The 23,614-nt window shown below is 51.3% G+C and overlaps 4 protein-coding genes across 4 annotated transcripts; 2 read left to right on the forward strand and 2 right to left on the reverse strand.

Annotated features, from left to right (window-relative positions):
* Window positions 1-1,225: 1,225 nt before the first annotated feature.
* LOC100900781 (protein zyg-11 homolog B) lies at window positions 1,226-9,489 on the forward strand. Its single transcript, XM_003744385.2, has 10 exons — window positions 1,226-1,432; window positions 3,604-3,759; window positions 4,634-4,923; window positions 5,971-6,231; window positions 6,344-6,818; window positions 6,928-7,116; window positions 7,253-7,397; window positions 7,533-7,768; window positions 7,907-8,057; window positions 8,226-9,489. The coding sequence occupies exons 1-10, from the start codon at window positions 1,226-1,228 to the stop codon at window positions 8,408-8,410; spliced, it is 2,295 nt and encodes a 764-aa protein (XP_003744433.1). The 3' UTR covers window positions 8,411-9,489.
* A 1,831-nt stretch (window positions 9,490-11,320) lies between these two features.
* Pfdn1 (prefoldin subunit 1) lies at window positions 11,321-12,471 on the reverse strand. The gene is made up of 3 exons (XM_003744377.2): window positions 12,421-12,471; window positions 11,709-11,875; window positions 11,321-11,586 (listed from the first exon to the last, which is right to left on the reverse strand). Exons 1-3 carry the CDS (start codon window positions 12,457-12,459, stop codon window positions 11,415-11,417), a joined length of 378 nt encoding a protein of 125 aa, XP_003744425.1. The 5' UTR covers window positions 12,460-12,471; the 3' UTR covers window positions 11,321-11,414.
* A 71-nt stretch (window positions 12,472-12,542) lies between these two features.
* Window positions 12,543-15,413, forward strand: LOC100900929 (liprin-beta-2). The gene is made up of 2 exons (XM_003744386.2): window positions 12,543-12,693; window positions 13,254-15,413. Exon 2 carries the CDS (start codon window positions 13,263-13,265, stop codon window positions 15,411-15,413), a length of 2,151 nt encoding a protein of 716 aa, XP_003744434.1. The 5' UTR covers window positions 12,543-12,693; window positions 13,254-13,262.
* A 1,967-nt stretch (window positions 15,414-17,380) lies between these two features.
* LOC100899507 (alpha-crystallin B chain) lies at window positions 17,381-21,285 on the reverse strand. Its single transcript, XM_003744378.2, has 3 exons — window positions 20,881-21,285; window positions 19,933-20,189; window positions 17,381-18,061 (listed from the first exon to the last, which is right to left on the reverse strand). The coding sequence occupies exons 1-3, from the start codon at window positions 21,055-21,057 to the stop codon at window positions 17,896-17,898; spliced, it is 600 nt and encodes a 199-aa protein (XP_003744426.1). The 5' UTR covers window positions 21,058-21,285; the 3' UTR covers window positions 17,381-17,895.
* Between the last annotated feature and the right edge of the window lie 2,329 nt (window positions 21,286-23,614).

A 23,614-nucleotide genomic window follows, 5' to 3' on the forward strand; every position in this document is an offset into this window, starting at 1 on the left:
GTGACGCAGCGAGGAGTACCGCGGAGTCGACCTGAACTCAAAACATCGGAATGTAAACCGTCTGGTGCCGCTATCTGATTCGCTACCGTACTCTGCCTCAAGCTCCTCTTTCGATGCTGGCAGTTATCTGCTTCCGGCGTGAGCCGAGCGAACGCGCCAGCGACGGAGTCCTGGATCATAACAACAAGACGAGGCTGCGAGAATGCCGATCGGATGCACGGCAATGGCGCGCTTTGTCAAATGGTAGCGGCGTTTGTCGACTTGACGCGCTGTATCGCTTGTAGGCTCTCGCTCGATCGCTTGATTTTACGGCTGGAATAGATTGTACTGCTGCAGACGTGGGCATCCTTTGGTAAGGGCCTCTCCTCGCCCTTTCCGATTTTCCTACCTTCCCTCGCTCTCTATCTTTGCGAGTCGCGGCTCTGATTTCAGACTGACGCGAAGTTCTCCTCGCAAAGATCACTCAGTTGCTCCCGCCGTAGCCAGATTAGTCGGCGTTGGGTCAGTCCGACGGGGACGTCTCCCGCTTCACTCTCTCTCTTCACCTCGATGAAGTACTTGCATCGCGAACGCTCGAGAATTCTCGGCTATCTTGTCTTCTTGCCCCTCCGCTCGCCCGAATAGCTGGCGATACGTTCAGCGCGATTGCTCGTTTTTGTGGAAAGATGAACAGCTCGACCCAAAGCAGATGTGTACTCCCGTTGAGAAAGCAACGAGAGGCATCCTCCTCGCGAATAATTCAGCAGCGATTCAGCTCAGACGTCCCCTTGCACTTGATTGGCAGCAACACTGCTAGAACTCCTACTGAGAGGAGTGCTTTGAGTTACTCGGTCGATCACGGGATCATCTCGAGGCTTCATTTAGCCATTTAGAGTCTCGAGGCTTCCGCTCGGAACTCTTTGTGAAATGTTCATCAAACATTTGCATCCTTGGCAAGCGACTCGATGAGGACGATGGTGGAGAACTTGTTTAATTGATGGCAATGCACCGCGACAGTGTCTAGAGTCTAGACTCTCATGAGTAGGTCTCGATCGAGGAGTTGAGGTGCTCGTCCGCGATGGGTTCAGGATATTTTTTCGTCAACGAATAGGGAGCAACCCGACTAAGACCATGTAATTCATTGACTAACGTATTTCATCTCCATTTCCAGATGCCTGGAGTATAATTGGATTCTTGTGAGCTTCGGGTTCGGACTCCCGAGTCCGACGGCCGCGGAAGAAGCAAGATGTACGACTCTCCGCTGACGCTGCAGAGGAACTGCATAGATTTTATATCTATGAATTTGTCGGCTGTGTGTAGGACCGAACCTGCACCATCCGCTACCGGAGACCAGAGCCCTCCGAACGAGCAGCACAGATACGTGTTCAAGGATTCCGATGTCTTCTTTCACCAAGGCCTCTCTCAGAGCCTGCTCGAAACCATCTCCGAACAGGTGAGACAGTTTGTCAAGTCAGCCGCTGTTATTGACTAGGTCGGAGTGCTGAGTCGTCTCTCGGGTATCAAGAGTACCAGTTTCGAAGTCCTTTCTCTCGAAAGCATTCACTGGTGACGAATATGTACCAGAGATATTCCCTCCTCAAATCACACTCGAGTCTCTCCCGTGGAATCGACGCCAATATTATCTCGGCAATAGGAAAAATTGCTCGAAGTGAGACCCTGATGGGTAAATCGGCTGGGCTTGACTGATCAGCTGATGCGGTCTCGGCAACCGTTAACGCGTTCGATGCAACATCACAGTTCTCTCATACGAGTCATAAAACGTAGAACAGCATCCCCAACTCCTTTGCTTTCCTTCTGCTCGCTTTCTCACGAAAAATTGCTCATTGGCCGATAGCTCGTTGGCCTGAACCCTGACTGGCTGGATTCGGGGTTTTACTATCCACCGAGGAGGGTGGAACCGGGCAGTTGTAACAGCCAAGGGAGGTGGATCGCCCGATCAAATCGTATAAAAGCCCTCGATACCCCGAGACGCCTTAGAGGAGCCGACTCATTGGAGTAGCACTACGAGACGACTGCGAGCTCAACAGCGGGTTTTCCCTTACCTGACCAGAATCCGAGAGCCCATCGGAAGTGAAGCGCGAGGAGGGGCAGGGATGACTGTCGGACTCTGGCTGAGACGGCTGTTCCAGATCATGATACCGTGGACTTATTCCATGACGCAAATCCATATACGATTATTCAAGTCATTTTTTGTCACGGAGCAACAAATCTCGCCGGATTCGCCCCGGGAGTGCCGGAGCCCGGCACGAAACCACCTCGACTCGAGGGGAAGGTGTGAGCCACTCCCTCTGGAACTATTTCGAGATCAACGCGGGCCCATATTTGCTTCTCATCAAGCAAATATATGAGCGAAGTCGGGGGTCCCGTCTGCCGACTCCCGAATCCTTTTTAGGCTCAGATGCTGAATGACTCGATTTCCCCTCGAGGAATTCGAAATAAAATGAAATGGAGCTTGGAATCCCTGTTTCTCCTCCCGATTTGATTCCTCTCGTCGTCCATCCCCCGGGTCAGTGATCGACTCTAACCCGCGACTGAAGTTATTTTTTCTTCTGCCGGAAGACCCTCCGATTCCCCTGTCTGCAGTTCGTCGTCTTGCCTAACGGTCAATCCCTCATGAATGCTAGCTTTCCCGTATCGATTGGGTACGGACCTGGAAGTTCCCGCCGCTCATCATAGTATCGAAGCGGTTTCCTCGCTTTCCGGAGCAGCTTCATGTGATCCTTCCTTATGGCGAGATATTCGCTGCGATGGGAAGAGTGTAACAAAAAAAAATGAGCTGGATGGTGTATTTCAAAAATCTTCGCTCTTAGGCAAAGAGGAGAATGCAGAGTCATCTAGCGCGACACATCATTCGACATTTCTCATTTGATAACCAGCTTCGCCTGCTGAACTGACTTATCTCGAAATCGAATCAAAAATAGGGTCACCACTCCTCACTGTCGTGGTCCTCGCGTTTGCAGTAGATAGCTCGCCTCGTGTTTTGCTATTTTGTTGCAAGTCATACCTTCCTGTTTTGGACGGAACTCTAGGCTCGCTGGAAAATGCGAGTTCTTTGACTCCGCTGCGAGAGTGAGGAGTCGGCCAGGAACTCTTCCCGGTGCTGGAATCCGATCGACTGACTTCAGGTGGATAGTTCGATAACCGTATGATAGCTCAGTGAATGCTCGAATCTTTTCGCGGAGCTCGATTTGCCGATCACATACCCTAGCACCCGAGGGGCATCACTAGAGAAAAAGGATGAGAGCGTCGCGCCTGACCAAACGAGCCGAGCCAAACCAGGCGAGCGGTGACTATCTGCCCCACCTATGTCAGGAACTATTTTTGGCGGGAAGAAAGCGAATTCTTATGATGTGGCTGGCGCAAGCTCGCGAACATTGTCGCCAACGAGACCAATTGTGAAGCTGGATAGTTTCTCCTCCTACGACCAAGGCCGCTTCATCAACGAGGAGCCGGGGTTCGCGTGTACGCGGCGACCTTGTTCTTTGAATCGGGAGAATTCAAATCTTTGAGGTCTCGGAGCGTCTGAGTCTCCCTTCAGAGCCTGTCTGGGTATCCTAGCTAGCACGAGGAGTCTAAATTCTTTCTTTTTGCTTCTTCCTGCAGGGTCGGCTGACTGACGAAGTTCTCTCATTATTCGATACCCGGTCGACTCGTTTGGAAAGAGTGACCATCAAAAATGCCGCCCACGTGTCGACTCAGGGTTTACGAGTTCTTCGACCTCACAACATTCACGAGCTCGAGGCTGTCGGTCTCGTCAGGGTAAGTTGACGCTGCTGGGAAACTTTTTAAACGATTTTCATAATCCAATCGCGATACCGCAGATTGGAGCTGACGTTTCGGGCTAATGGACTGGGATGAAGGGGTTGGAGCCCAACGCTCTCAGATCGTCCCACTGCGGCGAGATATCCTCAAAATATCGTCTCTCCCTCCCGTGTACCTTATCGGCTCTCCTAAGTCATCTCCCTATCCCCACTTCCCTGAAATTCTCCTCCTCGCTTCTCGGTAACTTTGATGTTCAGAGTGTTCGATCGAGGGAATTGAACGAACCTACGTCCGAATGTTCTCGGTTTCAAGCTTGAGAGCTGGAAGAGGAGAGCAGCGCCGCCATTTCAGACTCGCTCTCTTTAAATAGATGCCCTCCGGTGACGGAGCTTCATTAAGCTTGTCTCGCCAGACAGCGGAGCGTTCACGGGTCGTCGCCACTCGGAGAAGGAGGAAGTTGGGAATGGAGATAAACTCACATGGGAACGAAACGACGACAGGTCGAATTGCGTGGATAGTTTCCGCGCGGCCATGAACCTTTAGCGTGCGGGAAACTCCACGTCTGTTGTTCTTCCCTCAATTCGCCCTCTCCAAGGCTGAACTTTGATCCTTAATTTCCCCCGTGAATGTGGAAAGATGCCTAGAATGGGAATTAATGACCACATTCTGTCACCCTTTGAAGGAAAGGGCCGGAGAAATACAACCTTGAACTCGGCATCGGCTCTCAACCTGAGTGTTCTAGCAGCGAACTCATGTCGGGCCTTGGTCTCCGCGGCTCGAATAGAGAGAGCCGTCTCGCAGCTATTTCCTTGGTATAGGTGCATGCCGCAGACCACATATCTGATTGTTGTTTCTTTTGCTCTCGCTCTAGGTCACCGTAAATGATCTCATCAGTTGTTTAGGAGAATGGACTCTGTCGAATCTCCGATCTCTGAACGTTTCGGAGGCCGCCTTCACTCCACCTGGCGTTTCATCGTTCGGCAACAGGCTAGCATCGCTCCCTGTGGTGATTTCGCTGTCGAAGCTCCGTAACCTCCGAGTCCTGAACGTCTCTTTCACCGAATTCGATACCCACTCTCTCGAAATTGTCGCGGGAGACCTACCCCATCTGAGTGTGCTCGATATTTCCCAGACGAAAGTAACCGATATTTCAGCCTTGAAGTAAGTTCATCCTCTGGTTGAAAATAGTTCTCCTAGAATTCACTATCACACTGCGTGAGTCCAGACCGCGTGGGAACGTTCAGCGAAAATTCCGGAAAACGAATTCAGAATACCAACCATGAGAGCGATGCGGAAAAAATATGTGGTGGTCGCCTGTCAGAATAATAATAATGGTTCGAGTCAGTTAGGCGAAAATAGTTTCCTCAAAACAGAGTACACTCCTGTGCCATATCCTTCACGCTAATGACGTCAATTCTTCGTCCTCGCCATTATCGGTTTGATCACTTGGAAACATTCGAACAGCATAAGCAGCGACGGCACCGCCAGTCTGTCGATTCGTCGAGAGAGATCCGTAGGTAGATTCGAGACACTATGAAGCGCCGGAGTGATGTTTCCATTGATCAGTGGAACTCCTCGTGTTCCGAGCGAGGAAGAGCGTAACAGTGATGGGAGGCCGAATTCGATCAGCCTCCGAAATTTTCTTCGCCGCTGAATGCGCTGAGTGGGACAGTAGGAAGACACTGATTCAAAAGGATTCCGATGCGAAAACTTTCTGGCGGTCCGGGAGCCGGGACTACGAGTTCCGAACAATTGCCTAGAAATGCGTCTTTCTCACGGGCGGTCAGGAGTCATACCTCCTATCACCAAATGTTCTCTCTTCATACGTTTTGCACAATCTCTGCGAATAATGCATAGGGGCTGGAGGCGTTCGATTCTCGATCTCGAACAAGTTGTTCATCGAGAAGGCCCCTTGGGCTACGGAAGATTTCCGCGGTTCAGGTCCTCGTTCTCGAGGTCATAGTGCACGGAACTCGGAATGAGACAAGGACAGTCCCATGGACGGGGAATCATGATTTAACACAGAAAACTGCCGCTAGAGAAAACACCGCGATTTCGGATCAGCTCGACGATGCCCCGCGTGGAGAAAGACCTCCCGTATGGGAGAAACATGGGAGAGTTCTGTATTGATAGCCTGGGAGTGGAGAACGCAGCGTCGCGGCGTATCCGATCGCCAAAGACAATTAAATAAAGCCCTTCCCTCCACAGGAATTGCGCGGGCCGTATGATCTCGCTGAACCTGTACAATCTCCGCCAATTGGACATGGCCACCGCAATAAACGTCTTGTCCTGCATGGCGAATCTCAAAAACCTGGATATCTCCTGCGACCGAGACAGTGGACAATACACCCAGGAAGGCTCCGGTCCTCAGCACTCAATCAGACTCCTGTTGGAAGAATACGAGAGCTTGCCTAATCTCCGGTCGTTCGATATATCGGGCCGGGAGGGCATCGACATTTCCGATTTGAGGTAAAATAAAGTACCGAGATGTCACTCCATGGTCTCGTCGGGATCACAGAGGCTCCGCCCGCTTGAGATTCGACGTGCTGCGTTATTTGAACGTACTCCTCGTCCATTGCAGAGCCTTCATCCATACGCACCCGTCGCTGCAATTTTTGGGCCTCGCCGAAACCGAAGTGTGCTATGAGAGCATGTTCACGAACAGTCCTACCCTCTCGCTGACCGTTTCTGGTTGCGGAACGGAGAAACAAGTTCTCGAGTCGCTCAAGCGATATCCCGAACGACGTTTCTTCGTGCAGAAATCGCTGTATCATCTCTATTCGTACACGCAGAACATGAACGAACCGCGGGTCGATATCATAGAGCTCATCCTGCCAGGCATGCAGAAACACTGTAGGACTCTCGGAATCCAAATGGCTGCGACGGCGTGTCTCTACAATCTCTCGAGAGGACAGCTGGGTCAGAAAATCCATCCGATCTGGCTGAAGAAAATCGTCGAGCTCACCTTAACTGCCATGCAAAACTATCCCAAGCACCAACAACTGCAGAAGAATACTCTTCTGACGCTGTGCTCGGACAGGATTCTGCAGGATGTCGTGAGTAATCGTGCGAGGATGCCGAAGATATCCATATGATACATATATGGAGCCGGAGCCTGAAATTACTCTGTGTAGATTCCGTACTTACGAGTGGCACATTTTCCAGTCATTCAATCGTTACCACTGTGCCAAACTGGTTTTGGACTCGTTGGTATTTTTCGACGACCCTGCCATGAACAGAATGTCCGTAGCCATCTGTTCAATACTTGCCGCGAAAATTTCGACTTGCGAAACGTCTTCACTTGGCGCCGAGCCTATGTACATGAAGCGGTTGCTGCGAATCGTCAAAGCTAAGGTACGTACAAAGACCGGAGATATCGAGAGAAACCAGCGGAAAATTTTCGCGAGTTCCCCAATCCCTCGCCTAGTTGCCGTTCTCGAGGTCTCCTTCCCATAAGACATAAGACTGAGGATCCGGCTGGCCTTTTCAGATCACCGAAGGGAACGTAGACATCATGATGAAATTCACCCTCTCTGCGCTGTGGAATTTAACCGATGAATCCCCGAAAACCTGTTCCGTGTTCTTATCTCTCGGTGGAATGGAGCTCTTCATGAAAGTCCTCGCAATATTCGAAGGTACGCTCAGCGTGACACACTAGAAGCATCAATTATCTCGTGGATTAATGCTCCCCTTCATGGTGCAGCAGGTCGAGAGCAGTTTACTTTCCCCAAGTGAAAACATTCATTCTAATTTAGAAACATTTTCTGAAGGAGACGGATCTGTTGAGACAAAAGTGCTCGGCCTCTTGAACAACATCGCCGAGGTCGCTCAGTTGAGGGTCGAGCTCATGAAGGACGACTTTTTGTTCGTGCTACGGAAGCTTCTCCATTCGCAACATATAGACGTTTCGTATTTCGCGGCCGGGATCGTAGCCCATCTGGCTTCCGATGGACCGGAGGCCTGGAGGTTCAACATGTGTACATACGAAGACATGGTCAATGAACTTGTAAGCGAGAGATAGTTCTTCTAAAGCCGAGGGACCAGATCCCCGGATGTTCCATCGAAATATATCGCGAGCCTGGGAAACTCAGGTTTCACTGAAATTCGCGGGAATCGGAGTGTTGAGACAACGATCGTGTTCCAGGGTGAAGCCGTGAACAGCTGGAAGAGTCCTGAAACCGAGATGGTCGCATATCGCTCTTTCAATCCGTTCTTCCCCCTTCTCGAAGCCCGAATTTCGCCGCAGGTTCAGCTCTGGGCTGTCTGGGCTATCCATCACGTCTGCTCGAAAAATCGTAAGTTCACGACCCCGGAGAACGATCCTGCTTGTATGCTTCACCGAGCGGAGAACATTACGCGTCCCGACTCGTCAGGATTTTATCCTCTTGAATTTGGAGAGTGAGACTGTCGCCCGCAATCGCCAATGGAAGCGGCTTTCCCCTAAAACTTTCATCCCGTTACAGCCAAACGGTACTGCGCCATGTTGATCGACGAGAAAGGAATCGGTCTCTTGGAACGTCTATTATTGAACTCTGGGGACGGTACCGTCGAAGGTATCTGCACTCAAATTCTGGCCATAGTCGAACAGGACTCCGCGCCCAGTTGCCATGACAAGCAAATCCCTCATCAGCAGCAGGTCATCGTGTGAAGATGCGGCAGCAGCATCAGCGAGAGCGCGGCGACGGAACCATCGGCCAGGTGCCGCATCGGAATGTCGTCGCGAATCCTGTTGCTCGACTCCGTATGACGCAGGGATCGCTGGCTAGGAACTACGACTATTGTACTATTACTCAGAACGCGGGAACGATTTACTATCATGATGACTATGAGTTCTATCGGAATGACAAACGACCGTAGTGATAGACTTGTGATATCTCTGAATAGTTGAACTGTTGGCGGAAGCACGACGAAAAAAGAAAAAACAAACAAGAAAATATCGACTCAGCTGCTATCGCCATCGATCGGAGTTTGTTGGGATGGTGAATGCCTACCGTGCTGAAAACCGGGTGTCGGACTCGAGTTTATTGCCTCTGATCCGGTGGTAATTGTTGTTGCTTATTTGATCATGAGCGTGAACATGCTGAGAACTTGAGGAATGAACGACATGAACTTGAGGAATGGAAATGTTGAATATTCCCGCGAGACCAAGATCCTCCAGTCGCCGGCGCGGGAGCGAAAAATCGTTAAATGGTGTCGTCTAGTCGATTGTCGGGAGCCGACCCGCTAGGAGCGGGCTTATCGTGTTGAGCAATTAATTTGTTGATTTGAGAATTTTCGAGCTGCATTCTCCAATTCTTACTCGAATAGATGAGCGAGGGGGCGAGTCCAGCGACAGGCACGTTGAACCCTCCTCGACTCTTCCGCAGCAACCTGAACGGAACGCCTGTAAGATCATTTATCGCTAACGATGGTGATCATGACGCGATCACAACATCCGAAGCACTACTTACTGTAATACGAATATCGTCGAGGGACTTCCTTACAATCAAAGAGAAATGCTTCGGATGCGATCAGGCATCCAGCAGAACACACATACCTACCCGATTGTTGATATTTAGGACAATTGAAACGGGAAGGAGATCGTTTCGAGGAGGAATCACGATCATGAGCAGGGAAATTCGGCGGTGACAGACCCAAATTGAACTCGGAGACAGAGGTTCAGGATCAGACAGGGTTCTCCTCGACGACCTCCTCCCTGGAAACCTCATATTTCTCCTTCATTTACCACTCGTGACCGTTGAAGGAACCTGTAGTTAGATTGATTAGCTATCTATACATTATACTGTAGTTTACCCCTTGAAGGGGGAGCGTCGACGGTAGCCCGATCTTCGCTCTCGAATCGTTGAGTTGTTACCTCTACCCCTGTTTCACTTTAGGTTGGTACCGCCGCCGAGAGCTGTTGTTTCATCAATCTTTGGACATTTGACATGATTGATGACTCGGATATTTCAATCGGAATTCAGCAAAGAAAAGAGAAACTTAGGAACGAAGGCAATTCCCTATTCGACCCCAATCTGGACCGCGTGCTAACCAAGACCAATCTCGGCCGGATGTCACCCCCACAAGTTGACGATCGGAAGCTTGCGACTTTCCTTCGAATTTATTGTTTTTTTCTCCTCAATCGACACCTTTTTCTCTGGACATTTGTTCAACGATAGTCCGTGAAGGCACACTCGATGTGTACCCCGCATCCTGTTAGGTGCATCCTATAGTTGTACATAGGCTCTTAAAGTTGAGAAGTACGCGAGAGTATGGTAAGAATTAATAGAACACCTCGTCGCCTGTTCTCCCATGAACTCGATGATGGTAACCTGATAGGAATGGTCGGTGAGAATGAGTCTGCGAAGCTGAACGACCTGACGAGGAGCGTAGACCGGAAATTCTCGCGCAAATCACGGTTGAATGTAGCGGCGCTTCGGTGACAGTATACATGATTCCGCCGATTCGATTTCCGACCGGTCAGTTTGGCCTGCGGGCAGCCGGTCGGTCCCTCGCTTATTCGGACAATGAGTCAGTAAGACAGTCAGTCAGTCGGTCGGTCGGTTAAATGGAAATCCGTCGTCGACGGCAAATTGCGCCGTCGATTCGTTCTAGGAAGCACGCTGAGTATATGATGATGATGATGTGGCGGCACTGTTCTCAGAGGAGCAGTGAATTGTAAATTTGAACATAAAATAAACTTAACTGTATCTACCAAAGTTTCATCATCATTCAAGTATCCTGCATCATTTACTGGATTTCATCGTCCTTCAATCAGTGTAAATCGGTATCTTGTCACCGATGCGGTTCATGCAATCTGGATCAAATAGCGCGAGGGCAGCGTAGCATTGCCGAGGGGCATTTCTTTGGATCACCTGATTGAAATGAATGAAGTGAATTCATGAGCGTCCCGACCGCCGATGCTGGCGATGTCGATGGATGAGGCTTCCCAATCTCCGCAATAAATAGTGAAACATTAAACCTTGAGGAACCCGAGCATTCTAAGCGAATTCAATTCCGGAATTCTAAATCGTTCGGAGAGCATTGGAGTTAATTCCATCCGTTCTTACGATACAACACTAATGATCGAATAGTCTCTGATGCATGTAAAGAAGTGATTTTCTCCCGAACTCGGTCGACCGTAAGCTGCTGCCGGTCAGTTCGTTCGAGAACCGCTATTCTAGAATCACCGTGAGTCCCAAGCGCTCATTCCTAGCGAATGTGTCTGGTCCTTCTAGTAGATTATCACTGGGAGTTCTCAGTCGAACAGAACAGTTCGCTGCGCCGGTCGGTAACGACGAAATCTTATTACTCCGACGCAACGCCTCCGCATGCTTCCGCTTCACAACAGCGATCGCTCTTCGCGAAACGATGGGCGTCCACCAGATCGGGACCAATCGATCATGTATGCCGATTCCGCACAACTCCCTGAGAGATATATGTATTCTCCGAGCAATCTTCAGACGGTCTGAACTCTATCGCGGAGTGACAGCCTGCACCGACAAGTTTCAACGCGAGGGGTGAGTAGCGCTCGGAATCTCCGGACCGAGGTCGAATAGAAGACAATCACAGCAATCGATTCACTCATGAGCACGAATGTGCCCAGTTCTGCTTTATTGAAAGGGGAGACACCATTAGGATTTTTTTTACAAATAAACAGAACGGCTCAATCGTCAGACGGCAGCCTTTTTGCTCGCGATCATCTCACGGAGATTGTTTTCGCTATCTTTAAGACTCTTCTCTAAATATTTCTGATTCCCCTCCAAAGTTTCGATTTTCTCCCGCGCCAGCTTGCTCCGCTCATCCAGCCTGGTCAAGGAATCTTTCTTATTGCTCAGCATGAACCTGGAAGAACGGAATTCGTGATCTTAGGGTTGTGTTGGGCCAAGGCGGTTCGAGGGCAGGCCTATCGAGTCCGGATTGAAAGCTTGAAGTTGATCAGAATATAGTGCCAGGAAGTGACTTACATTCTTCCGACCGATTCGAACATGCGGCTCTCGTCGGGGTAGGAGGAAATCACATTTTTGATCAAAGCGTTCTTTTGTACGAGGACTTTGTGTTGATTCACCTGCATCTCAGCAATGTTCATCTTCCGCCGAGACTCGATCATCTTCTGCTTCAGCTCCTTGACAGCCTGTGGAGTATCGCTTGATTCAAATCACATGATTTCTCGGATTTGGAACGGAAGAATATCTTCCGAAGACTGAGAAACTGGCAAGCCTAAGCTGCCCATCGGGGCTCGACTTGGATACCAGGGCAAATGTTCAACCCGGACTCGAAAGCTTCGGAAACGGGTGCAATTCACTGGTTTCAGCTTGCGGTTCGAGCGATCTGTCCATGTGACTCGGAGCGACGCACATCTATCATCGAACGCAGGTCTGAGAAGCACTCCCTGGCAGGGACAATGATCCTGATCATTGTTGATATCACCCTTGTGTAGCGAGAATACTTCTAGAGCTGCTTGGGAAAACTTAGTGGACAATTTTCCCAAAAAGGGATTCATGGAGACGTCCGATCACGGCAGGTCTGCGACAGCAGGAACTCAATTTTCCATGCAATGCGGCGTGCCGCAGCGAAAGTCACTGAAATTCCTGCTCCGATCGATGATGAACGCCCCTGGGAATCATCTCACACATACGGGGAATCGCTTGCAATTCAATTAAATGCGAATTTCCTTACTTTTTTGAGCTCCATATCGGGTTGTGTCGGGGAAGCCATGGTGTTTCTCCGTCAGTTAGCGATGCATCGCCTAACCGTCGGATAGTAGCCCGGAGTCGCGCTGCTCCATCGACTCTTCGAAGAGTCACTGTTGCACGGCCAAGGGAAGAAAATGGAGTTGGGATCTTGTGATTTCCCCTAAGGTGAGCTATGAAAACACCAGGAACAGCTCTTGGAAGTCATTGTTGAAGATCTTCACGGAATACAGAGAGTCTTCAGCCATATTTGAGCAAGGTGAAACTTTTTGGAAAACTTTGGTCACGACTGTGGATCACTGCGGGAATTATTGCCGAGTGTTCGAAACAGTGCACAGTGGGACTCCCCGTGTCCGGACATCGGAAACTCATGGATTTCGAGGAATCATCGACGTCGCACCGAGGGAATAGAACCGTCTGAGGTTTCTCTAGGTTCTTGCCGAAAGCGAAGATGAGAGTGGAGGCGGCAGTCGACCGCTGCGCTGCCGGAAAAGTATCGAAATCGCGGTGTCTCTCGTGTTTATAATTCGAAATTCTGATGATGACTGCTGGAATTCTCTGTGCTTCCCGAATTCATCGCCGGAGGACTATTAAGCCCTATCCGGGGAAGGCCTCCCAAGTTCAATATGAGCAGTGTTTGTTTAGCCAGGGATCGGTGCAGCGAAAGCAGCGACGGCGATATAACGTCAGAGGCTCCGAGAGCTCAGAGTCGCGCAGTAAAGATAAGCCGGTCAAACAAACCTCTCGAGTCCGAGACCCATAAGCCTCCGTTTATGGATGGGACGGCGAGCTGAATATTCAGATCAATTTTGTTTTCAGGCCACAGAAATGGCGTATCTGCAGCGCGAGAATTCGCCCGCCCTGGCCGATGCCAGTCAGGTGCTGGCCGCGGCCCTCAAAGAAATGGACAGCATTATCGCTTCCGCAGAAGTCGATAATAACCAGCCCGAGCATGGCGGAGGCAGCAGCAGCAGCACAAATAGCGGTCGTGTCGGCGGTAACGATCACAGGTCGAGTTACGGCAGTGCGGTCTACCGATCGCTGGAACGTCCCTCGAAAAGTCTTTCTCCGTATTCCCCGTCTACGGCCGAGCCGGCGAAACCGGTCGTTCTGGAATCTCCACTGTACAAATCCGAGACCGACGACCTCTCGGAACAGATTTCGTTACGAAACGAAAACATCGATCTTAAAAAAGAACTTTTCGAGCTGCAGCAGACCGTCGCCATGCAGCGAGCCGAAATCGAGAGTCTCAGCCAGGAGCTGCATCGGCGCTCAGCTCAACTCGAAGCCGCAGAGGAACAGCTGATCATCGAGGTGCGGATGAGGAAGCGAATCGAGAGCGACAAACTGCAATTGATGAGCGACGTACCCGCCATGCAGTTGAAGCTGCTCCGTTCGGAGAAAGAACGCGCCGAGTTGACGGCGCGCCTCAAGAGTCTCCAATCTGGTTTCCAGAGAACGTTGAGCAACCTGACGGGAGGCGATTTGTCCGGTCCGAGGAGCTGCACACCCACTCGAACCACCAACGCAGACAAACCACCGCTTCCCCGCCCCGTCGTTGTGAGTCCCGTGTATTCGAACACGATCGCCGCTAGTCCGTCCGCTCAGCGCAAAGCGGACGACCGCTTCCAGCGGTTTCCGCAGTCGCTCTACAGCACGTTGCCGCGGAACTACAAACCACCGACGTTCGCCTCCTCCGGCGGTGGTCCGAGCGGCGGTGATGGCGTCAGCGTCAACAAACAGAGTCTGCACCAACTCAACGGTCAACTGAAGACCCTCGAAGGCCGAAGTACGTCGGCTCCCGAGCTGGCCAATCCAGACCGCGTGGTCAAGCCTGTCAACGGAGCACCCACTCAGCCCATAATAAACCACACGAGCGGTCCCAAGAAGTTCATGAAGCTCCTCGGAAAACTTTCCAGGAGCAACTCCGCCTCGAATTCCTCGATCGGAAGCTTCAAACGGAACTCTTCGATGCGAGCGACCGCCATGCCTCGGCTCTGCGGATGGAAATCCAACGAGCACCTGAAACGACCTCTGAACGAATGGGACAAGAAATGCATCATAAGCTTCTTCCAGCAGCTGGATCTGTACGATCTATACGACGGGCATCTGCTCACCGTGCACACGGGAGAGGCGTTGATCCACTTGCTGAAGAGCGATGCTTTCCAAGCCACGGTGAAACATCCCCTGCACAAGCGGAAACTCCTGCTGGCCCTCGACGTGTTCATCAAGAACGATTCTCTTCTGAAGAGCGCAATTTGCCTCGACACCAAGTGGGCATTGTCCTGGCTGGATGATCTCGGTCTACCGCAGTACACGGATGCTTTTCAGGAAGCTCGAGTGGACGGTCTGATCTTGCACAACATGACGCTCGACGACGCCGGCATTCTGAAGATCAACTCTCAGCTCTCGCTGCTCAGCTTGAAGTGGGGCATTTACGTGCTGCGGACAACGAACTTCGATCCGGGATGCTTGAAGCGGCGCTCCACGGGTAAAACCAAGGATAGCGTCGAAGAAGTCTCCCTCTGGACCAACCACCGGCTCATGCAATGGTTGAGAGATATAGATCTCTCCGAGTACGCACCGAACTTGCGAGGCTCCGGGATCCACGGTGCTCTGCTTGTCTACGAAGACAGTCTGGGTGAAAACCTCCTCGCCGAGCTGTTGAACATCGGGACTTCGAAGACTCTGTTGAGGAAACATCTGACGCAACAGCTGAAATCTCTGCTGGGTGATGCAATTATCCAAAGGAAACGGAGACACGAGGCCACTTCGGTGGTGCCGTTGTCTCCCTCGACGAAGATAAAGTTCCCCAAGGGAACGCTTGGTCGTCGAAGTAAAAAGAAGTGCGATCAAACTCTAGTGTGTCCGCTCGACGTTTCGGGATTCCTTCCCTCGGGCTGCGACCTGATGTCGACTTCGATCACGACGATGACCTCCTCCACGCATAGCAGTCTATCGTCGAATTCGACTCTTTGAGTTACGAACAAAGAAGATCAAAACTCATAGATAGACGGATAGACGTGTATCCTGTATCCGGAATATTGTGTAGCGTTATATACACCTCTTGTCATCATTAGAATAATTCGAACTACCACTTGTGCCTGTGTCGAATCATTGTACACATGAAGTTCCTGCTTTCATTATTTAGACTCATTAATATGATGTACCAAATCAACTTTCCCAACGCCGCGGCTCCTGCATCTGAGCTTTCCTAGATAGAACACTGACGGCTGCCGCTTCTTTCCCGGGCGAAGATTCCCGCGTACGGAATCTCCGAAATCATTTATTGTTCTTAGAAGAAGCACTCAAGGTCACGTCCATGGTTTTCCGATATGGGTCCCTGGACTCTTATTCCTCTCTAAATTCACCAGGGAAGATTGGTGTACGAGAAGAAACACGAGGTGAGCAACCATTGCAGGGAGAACAACGCATTACCCAAAACGAACACACAGAGACGCATTTGCATCTGGAGATTTTTAAAGTTATAACGAGTAATCGAGTTCTATAGGCGAGAGATCGAAAGAGAAAATGACTTGCCGCTAATCGAATGATTGAGATCGATGAAATGCTCATGTTGATGGGAGAAATATTATAATAAAAACGATATATAATTTAAAGCACGACTCAAGCTGAGACCGATACAAGTCCGATATTTAGCGAAGTGCGCATGGATCTACACGACGGTTAGAGGAACTCTTCTCACAGGACTTGACGACGAGGAGAAGTAGGCGAGACCCTCCCTCCTCGCGAGCTGTACCGTGCTACGAGGCCATGTAGATGCTAATGGGGGTCCCCTCAGCAAGCCTCCGGAAGGGTGACTAGGAGGGGAGGGGGTCAAGGGCGCCCCGGATGCCACTTCTCCGGCCAGTCCCAGGTTCGTCGAGATTTCGCTGAGAGGCTGCATTCTCGGTGGTGGAAAACTGAAAAACGTAAAAATCCAAAAAAATTCCGCGTGTAAATCGGAATCAGGGTACGCAGTGCTTGAGGGGAAGTGCGATTCTGGAGATCCGCCTCGGGCGCAATCTCACCCCCTTACGCCGCTACAAGCCTCCCGAAACTTCGTGAATGTAGAACGCTTTTCGAATCCGCTAGGGCAGACGCAATCGGAAGGAAACGAACGGAAAGTCAATCTAACGCTAGACTCGAAGATTCGACCTCGATGATAGGGGTCGACACCCGGCCGGAGGGTCTTGGGCCCGAGCTCGCGATGCTTTCAGGAGAAATCCCCTTTCCACTGTCTCGGCTCTCAAGACACTCCAGCCTTGACCTTTGTTGATTCCGCGACGCAGAGGCGTATCCACATTCGCGGCCTCCGTTAGTGTGCGAAGACTCCCTCACAAAAAATTCAAACTGCGGGCTCGATTTGGAGTGATCCGCTCGACGAACTATACCCGAAATGCTGGGGAATCTCGAACTCGATTGTCCGGCGCCCTGCGATTCCGATGGAGTCGAATTCCAGGCAGGCCAACCAGAAAACCTGAAGACCCTGATCCTCTTGAATTCTAGACTCTGGAGTAGTGCTGGGGCACCGGACGGAATCCCCGGGAATCGCACCGGCTCATGAACTCCTGAGTGTACGGGGAAGAATGACTCTGCAGATATTATGCTCAAAGGACCCGGGGTCTGATTCGAGGAAATAATCAATCCTCGGAGCGAGTGGGAAATACATATGTATGTATAATTATGGGAGGGCGCCCACGGTCGTTCGATGTAGGAATGCCGAATCTTTTACCGTTCACGGACCTACACTGGACATAAGGACACAACGCTTGTTTTTATTGATTCACACCATTGAATGTAAATATAGGGTTTACGATGATGGCTGGTCTGCTCATGACGACTCCGAGCGCTCTTCGCGCACAGTGTTGTGCCGGGGATGCGTGGTGGTGTGTTTTGCTCCACGAACGTAGGGAGAAGAGAGTTGGGTCTCACAACCCATGGTTTGAGGGAAAAGGGACCGCCGCACAATCAGAAGGAAACATGCAGTGGTGCGACGACCAGGCCATAGATAGATGAATGGATGCATGGACTGAGACGTGAAGAATCACCCACGGACTGATTCTCCTTTGACGAGCCGCCCGCCCCGGACCGAAAAAGCGAATATCTCTTCCCGAGAGGGTGAATAAATATTTGGAAGGAAGATCTGTGGTGCTTCGTCGAACAAGAAAGGCATCGATAAAGACACAGAGGGTCGGCTCTACTACGTGGCTGCCTCTTCAATACACAAACAGTGCCCTGAGGCAGTTTTGTGGCTTTTCCAGAGCTGCGCATCTAAGCTCCTGTTGGATTCGAGCTTCTGGTTCGGGCCGAATCGCTTCTTGGCAGAAACACACACTGGCACAACACGTAGGAACCTCCAAACGCAACTGCTTCTCGAGGAACGCGGCATCCAAACCATGGAAACAAACTCGGGATTGCGCCGATAGCTCATGCGACTGCAGAGTCTACAATCATGCGATTAGAGTTCGCTCCGGAGGACTTTGACGGGGATCTCCAGTTCGTCCTTCCTCTTCCGACGGACGTCGAATGGTGGTGCCGTCAGCACCACTTTTCCACCTTCTAGCTTCGCCTCTAGACGTTCGATATTCGCCTCCTCGGGCACGGGGAACTGACGGTGGATCTCTCTGGAAAAATAAAACAAAGATGCGGTCATCAATGGGGACCCTCTGGAGTCGCAGGTAATCAGCCAGCCTTCCTCCACCGCTAGAATATGAATTTTTTGTGTGAATCGAGACGTAGCTTCAGACCCGAGGTGACTTCTGCCGAGACACGTCGGAGCGTGACAAAACATCGTTCAAGCTCCCAGTTCTCCATGGCCAGAAAATCACGATCGATCACTGTTTCGATCGCTTCGACGGAAACGTTTCGTTTCCGCGCAGGCTATTGCTCCCCGCTCCTCAGACGCAACTCATTGATTTTTCTGCGTCGGATATTGGGTTGACGAATTTCGATTGGGGAATGCTCTGATCTTATTCGAGGTGTTCAGATTCGCCGACGAGCGTGGCCCGTCATGTATGGCGGAGCTTCCCAATCACGTCACCACCGGGTCCGAGCTCACCGAGGGGTGACTCCGGCGCTGTTAAGTTCGATTGCGAAAATTATGGTCAACGCGGGGGTTAGCCCCGGAGCACAGACCCTTCGAATCTCTTTGTGGGAAGGAGCTTTCCATGAGTGTCTATAGAAGACGCTCCCTATATCAGTCGATCGAGCGCTCGAAGCGAGCTCCCCTTGAACACTGAATTCATCACTTACTCTCTGTCGCCAGCGGGAATTTCTCCTACAATCGAAATCGACCCATTGCCGCCAATTAAGAGCTGCCGATATGCTCGGGGCTTCGTGAGACTGCGTCTATTGCAGGCGAGCGTAGTTAGTATCATTAATATCGAACTCCAATAACTCGTCAATGAAGCCGACGTCGCGACTCAATGATGAGTATTAAGTCAATCACCAGCATGCCGACTCATGACTCGTCGGACATCAGTGGATGGCGCACATTATGTAATTATTATCGATGAATTGAGTCTCACGGAAGCTAGTAGACCTTGGGGAGCTATTAGGGGACAGAGCTCGTTGTAGCCCGCCGCTCGCAAGGGGTCGAGGAGACGATACTTTTTTGATAGGTTTTATCCTTTCAAGTGTTAGGATGGAGACCTGCCGATCTCTCCGAATACTGATGTTGTTCGTGAAATAAGAGATGATTCTTCTTCGCATCGAGGGATTTCCCGAGAGGGTCGAACACATGGCTGAGTTGCGAATGCGGCGCGCCGATGCCAGTTGACCGTTTCGCGCGCTCTTGGTTGGTGAGACAAAACGTATACGGACGCCCGTTTATCGAACGACTGAACGTCAACTCAACAGAATGCCACGGGATCAGCCGTCGTAAAAGCAGTGAATGGTATAGTAAGCAGCATTAGGAAGATCTAAGGAACGATTTCGTTTCGAACAATGACGAGTCACGGGTAATCTGAAGAAGACGTCGGATTCTTTTCTCGCTGATTTATGGCGCTCCAATCCGTCCGCTACTCGTCAATCTCCGCAACTATTCGTTCGTGTCTGTGAGTACGTCTCGCGTACGTATTAAATTCTTCCCCGAGTTCTCGACAGCGATGCAAGTCTGTGGCCGGATGCCGCGGTCGGCGCCGCGTGAACGTGACCTAGGTCTAGAACTGCCTAGGCTTTGAGTGACGCACTCCGCACCGAATGACCTTGTGCTGCTGTTAGTTAGCCAGTCAGTCACTCAAGCATGCATGCAGCGACAGGCCGCGCGACTACATGATTGACGAACGCGTTTTGCAGAAAAGAACTTCTGAGAGCTTTTCTGTTCGGCCCCTACCGTAGGCACGACTGACACAACAGGTGCAGAAAACATAATTATGGATCTATTCGAGCGGCATCATGAATACAGAAGTCTCAGGTGGATGCGTGGAGCGAAGACAACAATCACAACGATCTCATCAGCTGTGAGAACCCTCAAGTGTGCTCCGGAGGAACTGACCTGAACGAATAGTCTCTTCCATCGTTGCTCCGTTTCTCGTGCTTGGCGTGGAAAGATACGTCGCGTCCATGCACTTTGACTTCGACTTCTTCCGGGGTGATTTCCTCTCCGGTCTCGAGCTCCAGTCTCATGAGACCGCTTTTCGTATCTCTCTCGAAGCGTGGAGGTTGCGGAGCTCCGATGTGGTATCCGGGTCGGTCCGGGAACATCGTGTCGAACATTCTCTGACGTCGCTGCGGACTTAGGAAACCGCGAACCTACGGTGGAGGAAATCGAACAAATTAGGGATGTCACGCTCGTCGAGTACCACGGGAGAAACAACAAGCGGTTTAATTCGAGCCGGAAATGCCGAAATCCACCGAGCGGAATCAATCCCATATAGTCTGGTCTCGACCCGAACGAGGAGAAAAAGAATATCCCGAGAAAAAACTGCGATACACGTTCGGCTTCGAAGTTCAATTATTCGCAGGTACTTCGGGGCAGACAGAAGATGCGAGCCGCGCCGCGGGATTCCGAGCCAGTCGATGTGATTTGCGGAAAAATATAATACCGCGATCGTTCGAGTCTCGTCAAAAACTTTTCATGAACAGCGATCTGCGACCGATGGGCTTGTCTGTCTAGATCACAAACTATTTATGAAGGCGATCGTCCAAATCATCTTTCCTCGCAAGCTTCGTCTCGATGCGTTACGGCCTTGATCTTTTCAGAAATGTTCTATGCTGATTCGGTGTGTCATGGAATTATTCGAAGCCATCTCTCTCGCTCAGATCGAAAGGCACAGCTGCTTCCGAGCGAACGATCTCGAAATGTGAGTTTCGACCCATCGCAACTGGGAGCTGAACCACGCTTTTTGAGTCGAGCTCCGCAAAAAAATTCTGGGAGGGCCAGCTGGGATATTCCAAAATGCAGGGAGCTGTGCAGAATGTACCAGAAGTTTCTGCTACTCACGTCGCCGAAGGTGGGTCCGAAGATCTTCTCGCGCTCGCGCACCAGGTCCTCGTGCATTTCCTCCATCTTCCGATCGAACCAGTCCCAGAGGTGGCCCCGGTCTCCAGGCGGCGGGACCGGGGATCCCGAGCAGGAGCCCTCACGATGGCCACAGTGAACGCAGGCACGATCCGACATTTCCTTTCGCGACGGTGTTCCACTGCGAGAATCCCAGGATCTTGATAGATTCCGGTGGATCTCTTCGTGGCGTTCGCGAAGACTCCGCACACTTTCCAGCGCAAGAAATTATGTCGCAGCCTATCCCAAAATCCCGAGTGCCGGAAGACGCACGGGCGGCTGGAGGGACGAACGATTGAACTTGCCCAATGTACCGGCGAACGGGTGGACGGGCAGGAAGCCGACGGCGATGTTATGCTAGGTGCTTGTGACGGCGGAACGTCCAAACGACAGAGAGATGTTCGCCAGGCGAGGGCTCAAGGTCGTTCGGGCCTTCGCTCTTAACTCTCAATTCGCTCAAATATGCCACGGAAGGCTAATTCAAGGTTGGATTTTCCCCGAGGAAAGGATCTCCGAGACTGAATTCCACCCTGTCAGCTTCTCCCTTGGGTATTTTCATTCTTCCACGAATTCTTAGTCGAGACCGCCGCACACAGGGCGCCGAGCCGCATCCCGAGAAGAAGTTGACGGAAAATTCAGCCAATGCCGAAGTACCGCTTCCGCCGCAGGATTCTCGTTGAGACTCTGATCGAGGATCTTGAACCCTCGATCATCACCAGATGTTCGCGTTTCGTACCCTCCTGGGTCCTGAACGACATTCGGACATATGGGCTTGCGGACGAGCTTCTCGCTCATGTAACCGATCGTTGACGGCACTCCGAAGTGGTGTCACCTACATTCATATGGGACTCGATTGGGTCATAATGTTTGTTATGCCTCACGGCGCGCGAGCTTCGGATATTGGAGTCCGAAATCTGTCCACGACCAACAATCTATGGTTAAGCCATAAACTGGGGTCGTATGCCTCGTAAATGTTGAAGAGGCTCGTGAGCCTGAGCGTATGACGCGCTTCGATGATTTCCGCGCTTTGTGGGTCAGAAGAGAAAAATAGAGAGAGATGGAGAGAGCCTACTCACGACCGAATCCAATCGTCTTGACTTCGACTGAAATACTGCTCGCTCGCTCACTGGTCCATGCTGAGATTTGTCGACGCCACCGCATTCGACTACCGATCGGCAGGCCCGGCTTGGGCCTGGCTCAGACCTGGGGTTTCTCACGGACTCGAGACTGAGGGAAGCGAAGTTCAGAAATTATTCGCCGGGCTTGGGATTTGCTTTGAATAATTTCATCTCCTCTCATCCTCCGACGCCGAATGGTATCCCAGGTTATACGTGTCCGAGCAGATTCCATGTTTGCAGTCGATAGTGAGTTGTGACGTGAATTCAATCGAATCGGGATTTGGGCTTCGAATAGAACCGACAGCTGAACGCACTCAAAGTCGATTCGGTGTTGGGGCGGTTCCGTAGGAACCGCTGGGAGAGGTGTCCCGGATATGTGAGCGAGTCAACTAACAGTGGCCACAACTGCCCAAGCGCGGCGGGATCCCATCTCCGGCAGTAACCTCGGAGCTCGACCTAACTGACAAGTGAATTGACATTCCCTTCCTCGTCGCTCCTCGCTTTTCCTCGTCCACTGACTCGGCTAGTCTCGCTCGGCTGAGCTGAATTCCATATCTCTGTCCTCCCTGCTCTTTTCGTTTGACCACTTCGGGCGGTCACCGGATGTGATACGGGAAATTCGAGCGTCTGACAGCGGGATCATGGACCGGTAGTCGAGCCCCGGAAAAATTTTCTTCCTGAGTCGAGTCGACAAATAGAGAATTCCGTTCGACTTGCGCCCACCTTTCGCTGCCTGCCGGCAGCCGAATGGAATCGCGGACGAGGGATGCAACGAGTTTTTCCCGAGAAGCGAAAATCGTCCAGTGAGAACTGCTCCGGGACGACTCCGAGAGAATTTCGTCTCTGGGCTCCTCTCCCGTCGGGTTCGGAATCGATCGCGATGATCTCGAATGGAACGAATCCCACGAAACCACGAACGGCCGCGTATCGGCCGACTTTCGTGGCGGAAAAACAAGCTTCATCAGCCGTAATGAAGTATTGACTTTCCTCAGAGGAGTGCTCAACCTCTCGGGGTCCGGGCTCAGTCGGACTTAATTGCCCCCCCGCTTGCCCAGCCTCTATCAGACTAACTCGCTCAGCCCTTTCACTTCGCTCGTTTCCAGCGAAGCAAGAGTTAGGACGACAAGTGTTCTCCAAGGAGTTCTCCTGTTGGTTGGTCGGTCGTTGACTGTCGTGGTCGACTCGGTTCCCTATTCTTCACCCTCCCGGCGGGAAAGTGGGTGGGGGATGGTCGGTTGGCTGTTAATGTCGACGATGCTGGAGGAAGTCTGTCGAGGCGGAAGATGTACGTCAATCAGATTCGTGCACCAAGCAGTCGACTAACCAGTCAGTTCCCGGGTATTGGAGGCTGGTCGAGCTATGTGTCGGGTGTCGATTATCAAGCAGGCGGGACACACCCTTCATCTATCGAACTATTTCGTTTCGTGTCGCTCCCTTCTTTCTGTCATTCACGAAGCCTGTAAACGGTTTTCGTGTTCGCGGCTCACTACTCCCCCTCTGCACTAAGACGATTCTGACGAAGGAAAACGACGGATCGAAGTTTCCCACGAATTATCGTT

Source organism: Galendromus occidentalis, unplaced genomic scaffold (assembly GCF_000255335.2).
Source record: "Galendromus occidentalis unplaced genomic scaffold, Mocc_1.1 scf7180000077465, whole genome shotgun sequence".
In the NCBI taxonomy this organism is placed as follows: domain Eukaryota; kingdom Metazoa; phylum Arthropoda; class Arachnida; order Mesostigmata; family Phytoseiidae; genus Galendromus; species Galendromus occidentalis.

Excerpts from the sequence above, each read along its gene's own strand:
- LOC100899507 (XM_003744378.2), bottom strand. The coding sequence starts at position 21,057 with ATGTCGGATCGTGCCTGCGTTCACTGTGGCCATCGTGAGGGCTCCTGC. Across the intron at positions 20,190-20,880 it reads TCGGACCCACCTTCGGCGAC|GTTCGCGGTTTCCTAAGTCC; the intron begins GTGAGTAGCAGA and ends CCTCCACCGTAG. Across the intron at positions 18,062-19,932 it reads GGAAGAGACTATTCGTTCAG|AGAGATCCACCGTCAGTTCC; the intron begins GTCAGTTCCTCC and ends TTATTTTTCCAG.
- Pfdn1 (XM_003744377.2), bottom strand. The coding sequence starts at position 12,459 with ATGGCTTCCCCGACACAACCCGATATGGAGCTCAAAAAA. Across the intron at positions 11,876-12,420 it reads CCGATATGGAGCTCAAAAAA|GCTGTCAAGGAGCTGAAGCA; the intron begins GTAAGGAAATTC and ends GATACTCCACAG. Across the intron at positions 11,587-11,708 it reads TTCGAATCGGTCGGAAGAAT|GTTCATGCTGAGCAATAAGA; the intron begins GTAAGTCACTTC and ends CCGTTCTTCCAG.
- LOC100900781 (XM_003744385.2), top strand. The coding sequence starts at position 1,226 with ATGTACGACTCTCCGCTGACGCTGCAGAGGAACTGCATAGATTTTATA. Across the intron at positions 3,760-4,633 it reads AGGCTGTCGGTCTCGTCAGG|GTCACCGTAAATGATCTCAT; the intron begins GTAAGTTGACGC and ends CTCTCGCTCTAG. Across the intron at positions 7,398-7,532 it reads AGTCCTCGCAATATTCGAAG|GAGACGGATCTGTTGAGACA; the intron begins GTACGCTCAGCG and ends CATTTTCTGAAG.
- LOC100900929 (XM_003744386.2), top strand. The coding sequence starts at position 13,263 with ATGGCGTATCTGCAGCGCGAGAATTCGCCCGCCCTGGCCGATGCCAGT.